Genomic DNA, 12,187 nt, shown 5'->3' on the forward strand with positions numbered 1-12,187 from the left:
AGGCAAGTGGCGTGCCTACCATAAATTCCTTACGGTATCCCCGTGTTTTAGTTTTAGTTGCTATTTTAGCAACGAGCGATTTTAGTTGCTATTAATAAAGGGTTATCTATGCATAGCTATTGCCTATACTTTGTAAAAATTTAGCCGTCAAATAACCTGGGTGTTGCTGCTGCGTAATAAAAATTTCCTAGTTACCCAATAAACATTGAATTGCTTCAAATCAATGCATTGCTCGGTAATGCATCTAATTTTTTGCAAGTTTATAATCTGATAAAATTATATCTCATCAGGGAATCTGATATTTATCACATTATATGTATCAGGAAGTTTGACAAAAATTGCATGCAAGTTCAAATAATGATGCATCATTTTCATTAAGTCAATAAGTATATATATATATATATATATATATATATATATATATATATATATATATATATATATATATATATATATATATATATATATATATATATATATATATATATGTATACTCCATAATTCTTACTCTATAATATGCCAAATAATCATGGTTAACAGATTTTGCTCAGGGGAGAACCTTTATCTCCTCTTCTTTCCTTGTTTTACCAGTTTTTCTATGAAATTCATGAATTTCTTAGAACTTATAGGCTACATTTACAGAGTATATACCCCTACCCCCCTAATGTGCAAACATAGATCCAGAATGATAAATTTTTCGTTGTTCATATTATTGACTTACAAATAAAGCACTTGATGCCTTTTTTAAGTGCTTTACAAGTAAAATAATCACTTCTATTACAAATTCAAATTGGAGCCCTTTTTTAGCTCTTGAAAATGAAAAAAATATTTGTAGTTCTTGGGTATAAAAAGGGTTAAGATTGCATAAACTAACCTAACCATTCTACACCTTCTTCCATTAGCCTTAACATTTTTGATATTTTATCAAAAACACATACTCTAATTGAACATTTGCCATTAGGGAAGAAGAAAACTACATAATATTGTAAAATTAATTTATCCAACTTAATTTTGAAAAATCAGTGCTTGTAGACTATGTAATATTAAAAAATGGATTTATAATGAAAGAGTAAGTGTGAGACAAATGTTTTAAGCCTTTTTTTGTACCCAGGAACTGGAAATGTCATTTTCAAGATAATAATGATAGATGGTAATAAGCTTACCTAAGCTATGGATATCAGGTGATCGATTTTTTTTTCAAACAATAATTTTGACAAGACCTGTGCCTGTCATCATCAGGTTCATTCAAAACACTTGCCAGAAAATAAAATCACTAAATAAACAAAACTAAGAACACTGAACAACACTAATAATAAGCTGAACCTGAAATTATTGTTGTGACGTGGCCCAAATTTTGGTAGAGTCATTAATGGCTGCTATCCTAGTAGATCTTAAAGAGATTGGGCCTGTAGGAGAGGGGTGGGGTTTTTTGTGAATTTTCAGTCTATGAGTGATGGGTTCCCAAATTTTGCTAAAATGAAACTCACCATTGTCTTTATTGATTACTGGTTTATTTTTAGCTATTTCCAGAGCTTCTCTGATTGTCCACTTTAAGACTTGCGGAACAATAGCAATAAGTTGGGCCTGGTCAAACTTAATGGAGTGAGAAGTGTTTTCAAAAATATGATGGGTCAATGCAGAAAAACTATCTTCCTCCTTTAGCTTTGTCTTTTTGAGGCAGGCATCAATGGAATCAGCATGTTCTTTTAATCAGTGATGTAGAGGTCTCATGGTATGACCACAGCTACAAGGAATCTCATATACCCTTGGTAGATCTGAGGTAATACTGTCCTTGCCTTTGTTCAAGAAGGAGGAGATAGTTCTTCCAAAAGTAAAAACCACCTTAAAGCCAAGCTTTGTGAGTTTGGAACTTAAAATGTCAGTAATGCCCTTAATATAAGGAATGGCAAAAAGGATTTATCTTCTTCAATCTTAGGGTCAGAGCTCTTGGTTTTTCCGCTCATCTTTCTCCTGGAAATAACCTTGTCAATGAAATTTTGGGGGTATCCATTGCCTATCAGAACATCTTGAGCATAAGGAGACTTAGTTTCTTGTTTTGTGGTGAGAGCATCTGGGAAGGATAAATTATGGTTATTTTCAAGTTCAATGGTGAACTTAATATCTGGGTCCTGCTGGCCAAGATAAACACAATCTACTCTTCTTGGATGTTCTCCTTGCAAGATGAGAAACTAGGTTTGACTTGAGTGTATACAGAAAGCCAACTCATAGTGACAACTGGTATTGATACATAGATGTTTTGAGACTGACATAGATGTTTGAGACTCAAATGCTTTGAGTTTCATTTATCTATGCAAATTTTGTTCAGCCTAAAGCAAAGTTGTCAACTGGTTGGTTAAAATTAACAAATGTACAAACTAATGTAGGAAAACAGTCTTCCTTTTCTCCTTCTGTCTTTTTTTTTTTAATGTGTTTGTACTGTTGCATTGGAGATTTCTCTTTTCATATATATATATATATATATATATATATATATATATATATATATATATATATATATATATATATATATATATATATATATATATATATATATATATATATACATATATACTATTGTTACTATTTGTTACTATTGTTACTATTTATTGCTACTATTGTTACTATACTATTTGTTATTTGTTCTATGTATTTGTATATGTATTTGTTCGCTCATTAATACAACATATGATTATTGTTATCACAGTTATTATTCCTGTTTGAACCAGCAGTATGTTCACATAAAAGATTTTTAAGATTTATATTAAACATATAAAAATGATAATAATTTGCTCCTTGATTGTCAACAAAATTATAGAACAAATAAAAAATCATATATATATATATATATATATATATATATATATATATATATATATATATATATATATATATATATATATATATATATATATATATATATATATATATATATATATATATATATATATATATATATATGTGATATTTATATCTCAAAATATATGTGATATTTGAAAACCTATTTTTTAATAGCTGTTTTTAAACTCTGTAGTAGTTTATTTTAGACTCGGATAAATTTTTCAATCTAAAGTTTTTTATAAAAATTCAAAATTATTTCGATTTTACGAAAAAAATTGAGAAAAATTATATTCAGGTATGAGATATTTGAAAACCCATCTTTTCATAATTGTTTTTAAACTCATCTGAAGTTTGTTCTACAGACTTGATAAATTTTACTAAAAAATTCAATAAATAATTAGAAAAGAAATACAAAAAAATGCAAACTATTCCACAGGCTATTCCATAGATTTGATAAGTTTTACAAAAAGTTGAGATATTTGTTTCTAAGCTCTTCTGTAGTTTATTTTACTGACTTAACAAATTTTACAACAGAAAACGACTTATCAAGAAATTTTACAAAACTGACAATTTCCCAAAAAATAACAAAACTGAAGTTCAATTGCGAGATATTTGAAAAGCTATTTTTCAATAATTGTTTTAAACTCTTCAGTAGTTTACAGACTTGATCAACTTTAACTCTGAACGGAACATTTTTTTAGACTGAAAAATTATATTAGAAAATGAACTTACGTCTTTGGCCGTGATAAACATATTCCATGGCATAAGGGTACCGACACCATGAATGATAAGAATGGTATAAATTATATTCCATCTGAAATAGAAACAAAATAATTAAATAGCCCTTGGATAAAATACCAAAGCCTCTATAGAGGAGATTAAAGACCATTAGCGAGACACCAAGTGAGGCTAAAAAATTTTGTTCAAGAAAAGATAGATTTTTCGTTTCCTGCAACCTCTTCCGTACTCAACCGGAACGCCCAACAACCAAATTTTGCAATTTCTGAATTCTTGGAAGCCAATAGAAAAGTTTCATGCCGACCTCTCCACTCTAAGAGTTTTCCAAGATTTCCGGTTTCCAAGATTTATGTTTCCCCCTTCCAACCCTCTATATTCCCGGATCCGATTTGAATTGAAAATGGAGCATCTGAGACATAAGATTCTTCTATATATCGAGTTTCATTATGATCCGATCACTCACTCGTAAGGTACCTCGACTTTCACGTTTTCCAAGAATTCTGGTTTCCTCCTCCAACTCCCTTCAATATCACCGGATCTGGTCGGGATTTAAAATGAGAGTTCTAAAGCACAAGATCCTTCTAAATATCAAATTTCATTAAGGTCTGATTACCCGTTCGTAAGTTACAAATTCATCATTTTTTCTAATTTTTTTCGAATTACTCCCCCTTCCCCTAACTACACCAAAGAGAGCGGATCCGGTCCGTTTATGTCAGTCACCTATCTTGGACTTATACTTATTCTTTCCACCCAGTTTCACCCTGATCTCTCCGCTTTAAGCGTTTTCCAAGATTTCCGGTCCCTTCCCCCTAATGACACTGGACCCGGTCGGGATTTAAAATAAGAGATCTGAGTTTCGAGGTCCTTCTAAATATGAAATTTCATTAAGATACGATTACTCTTTCGCAGGTTAAAAATACCTCATTTTTTAGAATTAAACCTCCCTCCAACTCCCCCAAAGAGAACAGATCAGTTCCGGTTATGTCAATCCCGTATCTAGGACTTTTGCTTATTTTCCCCACCAAGTTTCATCCCGATCCCTCCACTCTAAGCGTTTTCCAAGATTTTAGGTTCCCCCCTTTAATTCCCCCCAATGTCCCTGGATCCAGTTGGGATTTAAGATAAGAGCTCTGAGACACAATTTCCTTCCAAACTTCAAATTTCATTAAGATCCGATAACCCGTTCCTAAGTTAAAAGTACTTCATTTTTTCTATTTTTTTTCGAATTAACCGCCCCCCCACTCCCCCCCAGATGGTCAAATCGGGAAAAATACTATTTGTAATTTAATCTGGTTCAGTCCCTAATACACCTGCCAAATTTCATCGTCCTAGCTTACCTGGAAGTGCCTAAAGTAGCGAAACCGGGACAGACCAACAGACAGACAAACCGACAGAATTTGCGATCGCTATATGTCACTTGGTTAATATCAAGTGCCATTAAAATTTATACAAATCTGTCATTTAAAGAAATTAAATAAAAAAAAACAAGTTTTTTCAACTGAAAGTAAGGAGTGACATCAAAACTTAAAACGCACAGAAATTACTTCGTATATGAAAGAGGCTGCTTCCTCATCAACGCCCCGCTCTTTACGCTAAAGTTTGACTCTTTCTCTCAATTCTTCTTTCTAAAACAGTAAAACACTATAGCGTAAAGAGCGGGGCGTTGGTGAGGAAGCAGCCTCTTTCATATACGAAGTAATTTCTGTGCGTTTTAAGTTTTGATGTCACTCCTTACTTTCAGTTGAAAAAACTTGTTTTTTTTATTTAATTTCTGAACGTTTTTGAATCAATGCATGTTTTGATTTTGGCTCTCCGCAGAGGAATAATCAAAACGAAATTTGCATATTTTTTTTTTTTTGGCTCAATGGCTTTCTCATAACTTTGATCGAATGATTTTGAGAAAGAGCGGGGGACGAAGCCTAGTTGCCCCCCGATTTTTTGGTTAATTAAAAAGGCAACTAGAACTTTTAATTTTTTACGAATCTTTTTATTGGTAAAAGATTTACGTAACTTATAAATTAGCTTACGTAAAGAACTTTTGTATTCTCATGTTTTTATTACATATATGAGGGGATTTGCCCCATCGTCAGTACCTCGCTCTTTACACTAAAGCTTAAATTTTATCCCAATTCATTAAGAATGACCCCCTGAATCACAAAAGCCGTAGAATAAGTAGTTGAAATTACCGAAAATACTTTAGCGTAAAGAGCGAGGTATTAGAAGGAGGTGAGCCCCTCATATGGGTAATAATTTCTGTTTGTTTTAAGTTTTATTGCTGTTCCTTACTTCCAGCTGAAAAAGCTTTTTCACTTTTATTTTTTAATTGTTTTTTTTAAATAATGCTAGTAAATCCTGCTCTCCCTTCATGGAAATTTTCTTCTCCCATTACAAATTCTCGAAGGAAAGTTCCCCCAGCATATCCCCCTCTTCTCAATCCCTCCCCCAAACCAAAAAAATCCTCCTGAAAACGCCTGTATACTTCCCAATAACCATTACTATATGTAAGCACAGGTCAAAGTTTGTAACTTGTTGCCCCTCCCACGGGGACTGTGGGGGAGTAAGTCGTCCCCAAAGACATAGTTATAAGGTTTTTAGACTACGCTGAATAAAATGGCTATCTCCGAATTTTGATCCGTCGACTTTGGGAAAATAATTAGCGTGGGAGGGGGCCTAGGTGCCCTCCAATTTTTTTGGTCACTTAAAAAGGGCACTAGAACTTTTCATTTCCCTTAGAATGAGCCCTCTTGCAACATTCTAGGACAACTGGGTCGATACGATCACCCCTGGGAAAAAAAAAAAAAACAAAAAAACAAAAAAACAAATAAACACGCATCCGTGATCTGCCTTCTGGCAAAAAATGCAAAATTCCACATTTTTGTAGATAGGAGCTCGAAACTTCTACAGTAGGGTTCTCTGATACGCTGAATCTGATGGTGTGATTTTCGTTAAGATTCTATGACTTTTAGGGGGCGTTTCCCCCTATTTTCTAAAATAACGCAAATTTTCTCAGGCTCGTAACTTTTGATGGGTAAGACTAAACTTGATGAAACTTATATATTTAAAACCAGCATTAAAATGCGATTCTTTTGATGTAGGTATTGGTATCAAAATTCCATTTTTTAGAGTTTTGGTTACTATTGAGCCGGGTCGCTCCTTACTACAGTTCGTTACCACGAACTGTTTGAAAAACTTGGAACTGAGTTTCAAAAGTTGACCCCCAACCCTCAGTAACAGAGACGGAAAACAGGTTACTCTCTTCGAAGGATATTTCAAAGTCGTCACTTTTTAAGTATTTTTCACAGCATAATTGAAACTACTTCTTCTCAGTTTTGTTCATTCAATTATTAAATTTGAAATTACATTAAATTATTAGCTATTAATTAACAAATTAATACGTTTAAAAATTTTGCTTGTTTAAAAATTTTACTTATTTAAATTATGGTACTTTGATTTGTATATATTTTTCTTAAGCATTCTGATCACAGTACTTTGTGTAACGAATCTCTTTACTAAGATGTTTAATGCCAGAACTGAAACGATCACTTGACACAGCATTAGTTGGTGTTAATAGTATTTTATTTCTATTATATCATTTATATTCATATTTATTTATATTATATTAATTCTATTATATCAGTATATCGATCATTAGTTGGTGCTAATAGTATTCTATTTCTATTATATCATTTCTATTAATATTTATTTATTTTTATTTATATCTATTTATATTATATGTTTTCTATTATATCAGTATATCGATCATTAGTTGGTGTTAATAGTATTCAAAGGTCTTTGAAGGTGACAAATCAGCATAGGCAAAGAGTATTAAAAACAATTAGAGGAAATGAGTTTGTCTCAAACAAAAATAAAAATCAACGCCATCAAGCACTACTCAGCTACTTCCTAAGCCCTTTGTATAAACCAAAGAAGATGGGTAACCTATAAGAGTGGTGGCACTAGCGTCGAAACTAAAAATTACAAACGCACTCTAGGCTCGGTTATTTCTTGGCACCCTTTCAATCTAATAATAAAGCAAAATTAGTGTAATTGGCAATATTAATATAGTAGTAAGTGCCCTAATCTCAGTTTAAAAAAAACACACACACACAATAGCAAGGCTTGGAAAAATACCGAAAACCCCCGTACTCTAGATGACGGCAGTGATTTTTTCTTCGACACTAACACAAGTCTACACCAGTGGCGTCAATTTACAAAAAATTAGGGGGGGGGGGAGAAAAGAATTTTCCAGTACCTAGGGGGAGCAAAGTTGTCTCTCTCATTTTTTAATGAAAATAGAAAGAAGAAGTTTTTATTCGATGAAAATACCCCCAAAAAAGGATATTTTGAAAATCCCCAGGGGGGGAGAAAAATTAAGAGGGCGACCAGCCCCCCACCCAATTGACACTACTGGTTTACACTCTTAGAAGTTATCCATACTCTTTGGAATGGACCATAGAGTAAGCATACACAAGAAACGAAGACTGGTTCTATTTCCGCTCGTTAAAAAGCAGTACCATTACCGCGATTTCATTTTCCTCGGTTAAAGTAGCCACCGTTTCCCCGATCGCTTTGACTTTGCCGGTGGCTTCACTGTCTGGCTTCTTTTCTTATATGTACGCCTTTATAGGTTACAGGCAAGTTTGCAAGTTTACGTTTTATAGAGGAGAGGTAATGAGGAAGCATTTAAAGAAAATAGGAACTTCATAGGAAGGATTAAAGAGAAAAGCTTTGGATATATCGGATTGGGGATAAGTTGAGGTGGGGCAGGGGCGTCCGGTGTTGTGTTTGCCTGAGGTGACTTGTTGCTACAATATATTGTTAGTTGTAGGTTGTAGAAGTAATTGTTCAGTATAATGAACCTAAATAGAAACAGATTTGTTTATTTTATTAATTTCCCTTTTGGCTTTTTTTTTGTATGTTAGGTAAAAAATAAAAAACCAGCCTTAGCCAAATAACACTGGAAGCATATTTGGGGACACTTTTTTTCTTCTTCTCCTTCCATTTTAGCTAGCCTATGTCCAGCCGACTAACTTAACCTGGAGCACATAAGATAATTGTGGACCCGTTTTCCTTTTTTTCTTCCTTTTAGCTACCCTATGAGCAGCCAGGTAACCTAGCATGTAGCACATCAGGTATTTTTATAGTCTTTTTAAGATAGCCAATAGGCTGGGGGATAACCTAGTGTGCAGTATATCAAATACTTGTGGACACTTTCTTATTCTTCCTTTTTAGCTAGCCTACGTCCAGCAAGCTAACAGACATTTACGGACACTTTTGTCTTGTTCTTCTTCATTTTTAGTTAGCCAATCTGTTGCAGTCTTATTTAGCACTAACTATTTTGTAAACCATTTTGAATTAAAATGAAGTAGTTGTGGGCATCAAGTCATGGCTAATTGCAATAAAAAGCAAAGACAGAGAATCCGAGTGAGTGAGAGGCAAATCTGGCAAAAGCCCCTTGTAGGATTGTATAAAAATGAAGTCATTTCATTTGTGATAGATAAGTATATCTATCATCTGTCCATACGTCAGTGTCTACGTACTTTAAGAAAAAATTTTACAATCAATTTTACTGGTTTAATACTTCTTCGATGACTAAAACCTGATCAAACTCCTGATAATCCTGATCGAACTCCTGGACTGCTGATCATGCTTGAGTCACGTTCTAAGAATGAGTCTTCCAGATCAGATGGGGTTGTCTATCGTTGTCCAGACAAGCCTATTCAAGGCCAGTGCATACCCTCGTTTCAAAGCAACTTTGATTCAAGACCAAGGATGGAAAAATGGCGTGACGGCCAGCTTAAATTTCAGTGGTCAATCTGATAGGATCAAAGCTGATTTTTGACCGATTGGTGGCTTTCGTCGTCATGGCCGTCGATGGGATAACTCTTGGCCTGAACTTGTCTCCGGTAAAAAAAAAAGGATAATAAGAACATGAAATCGACCTTAACTATAGGAATTGACCAATCAGCTTGTGTCTGCTACAAATTGGGTCCAAAAAGTGCTACAAATCATCCAAAGGACGTGCAAGTACACTTCATGATTAGCAAGTCATACAATTTTCCTTACCGAAAAATTAAGTTCACTGACATTCCTTTACAGTCATTCAGTCACTTTACAGTCAGTTTACAGTCATTCCTTTTTTAGGCGACGGTAGGTGTTTCGCTGGTGGTTTCGTTGTGTGTTTCATTTGAATATTAAAATTAGACGCTCATATTGTTTGCATGAAAGTTGTTTGCATTGTTTGCACGAAAGTAGGTTGTCCGAAAAATGGGGTTCAATCCCGCTGTCCAGGGCAATAATGAAAGAAAGGTTGAGATGGCTAGGCCACGTTCTCGGATGAAGGATGACAGATTGCCGAAGATTGTCCTTTTTGGCCAACCGTCTGGGGCTACACGGAAAGCAGGTCGTCCTCGTTTAGGTTGGGAGGATGTCATAAATAAAGATTTAAAGGAAATGGGAACTTCCCGGGAGGGTCTAAAGAGGGAGACCTTGAACAGATTAGGTTGGAGAAGGAGCGTGCATAGCTGTCTTGGCCTCAGGCGGATTGGTGCTGCAGTGAGTTATTGTTAGTGGTAGTAGTAGTAAAAAAGTTGTTTACATTATTTGCACGATGTGTGAACTTTTCATTGGTATATTCTTACTGATTAATAATAAAATATAATTTAGACTATCTCTAGTCAAAGTCAAAACCGTGCTTGTAGGCAACAAACAGAAAGAAAAAAAATAAGAAAACTGAAAAAAAATCGGAAAATTAGAGCACTGAGAGATCTAGAAAAATGACGATTACACACAAAAACTTAGCAAACGAAATATTCAAAAAAAAGGAAAAAAGTGATAACATAGTATCTAAATATTTCAAAAACCAACTTAAAAGAAAGCATTTTTCAAACTTTTTCTGAATACATTTTCTTAACTTAGCTCCATAATTTGCAAAAGTTTAACGCAAACAACACCTTCAGTGCTCATATTTTTTCAAGATGGTTTGGGAATTTTTTCCATCGGTTTTCAAATTTTCTGTTCGGTATTTCCGGAGAGTTGGACCATAGGGGTTGGATCAAAAGTGAAATTAGAGGGAGAGTAAGTAGGGCCAAAAATTAAAACCCATTGAAAAATGGAGGGATCCAATGAACCTAGATAATAAAGGAGTATCTTTCTGGGATTTCGAATCTACCCTGATTTTTCTAGGTTTCAAGAAACATTCACCTGGACGGATGACATCAGGCTGGGTGCCACGTTTTTCCTTTACCAGGTTTATCATTTTCCAGTTTTCATTTTGTCCAAAGGGAAACATGTTTCCACTTCTCCAGATTATCATCCTGTTCTTCTCTACACTCCAAAAATTATTACCAGTGAGCGCTGGATTTTCTTTTTGGAAATAATTCAAAGTCTAAAAAATGGCTACCGAAATGTACACCCTATACAGATCAGACTGAAAGTCAAATCACTCGCCGATTGACAATGAAATGATAAATTGGTAGAACAATCATAGGCAAGATAGCCATAATTTTTGCCAGAATTGTCTGAAACGTCCTATTTGCGAGAAGGGTTTTGGTCATCAAGTTTTGGTCTGAAAAAGGGAACTGGCGAAGTCCAGACTCTCGACATAACCTGTTTACAGTGATCCTGTAAACATGGTTGGTCATAAATCTTTGAATGATTTTTTGGTCTCCAATCACCTTCAGAAGGCTGAAAGAGCTGATTTGTGTTTTACTCTAATTAGCCATGGCTCTCAAGTCTTTCATCAATTCCACCAAGTTGATAATTCAATTGTCCTTTTCATATTACTTATGTCCGTTGATTTTTGAATTATCAACTTGGTGGAAGTGATGAAAGAATTGAGAGCCATGGCTAATTAGAGTAAAACAAACACAAATCAGTTCTGTCAGCCATCTGAAGGGAACTGGAGACTGAAATCTTTACATTTATAGGTTTTACAAATGAATGTAAACATTATTCTATTTCAAGAGTCAGGGCTCATTTAATGGTTTACAAAAAAAAACAGATTTTTCACAAATTTGAGGCAAGAGGTTTCTTTCCACTTGAGCTCAAATCTCTTTCTCAGCGTTTTTTACATGGGTGCCTTTGTACTTGATAAAAATGGGTGTCTTTACAAACTCTATTTGGGTGCAGCAGCTCCCTTATAACCTTTATACAAAAACTTTTGCGTTGCTTTACTACGGAAATCGTTAAAGACTTTACTCATTAAGGACGTTATATCCGTTAAGGACGTCAAGGACTCGGAAACGCTTCTGAAGGACTGGTCAAGGCGTATGCTTGACGCAACAAGATATTTTTAATAAAATTGAGGGAAGGTTAGAAGCTCAGGAAAGTAAACGGGGAACCTTGACTTCAACTCCAACGCAGCAGCGATTTTATAATGCATTTATTTTTATTTATTAAATTAAGGTACATTTTACTCCTAAATTAAATTTATTGAATTATTTTTAATTATGGAATATAATTTATAAATTAAACTAATCAAATTAATTAATTGTTAAATTATATTTGATTACTAAATCTATAAATTTAATTATTGAATTATTAGGGTATTAAATTAAGTGACAGGTTTGATTATAGCAATGTACAAACGCTCTTGGTTCAGTTATGCTTG

The 12,187-nt window shown here is 34.0% G+C and overlaps 1 protein-coding gene across 4 annotated transcripts in view; it reads right to left on the reverse strand.

The window, feature by feature from the left end:
- Nucleotides 1-12,187, reverse strand: part of LOC136026574 (equilibrative nucleoside transporter 1-like) — a 112,123-nt gene that overhangs the window by 43,088 nt on the left and 56,848 nt on the right. For all 4 annotated transcript variants that reach the window (XM_065703278.1, XM_065703275.1, XM_065703276.1 and 1 more), the window contains one exon: nt 3,571-3,652. In XM_065703278.1, the coding sequence (XP_065559350.1) occupies nt 3,571-3,652 (82 nt within the window). The remainder of the gene's footprint in view (nt 1-3,570; nt 3,653-12,187) is intronic.

The sequence above is a fragment of the Artemia franciscana genome, chromosome 4, assembly GCF_032884065.1.
Source record: "Artemia franciscana chromosome 4, ASM3288406v1, whole genome shotgun sequence".
NCBI classification, from domain to species: Eukaryota; Metazoa; Arthropoda; class Branchiopoda; order Anostraca; family Artemiidae; genus Artemia; species Artemia franciscana.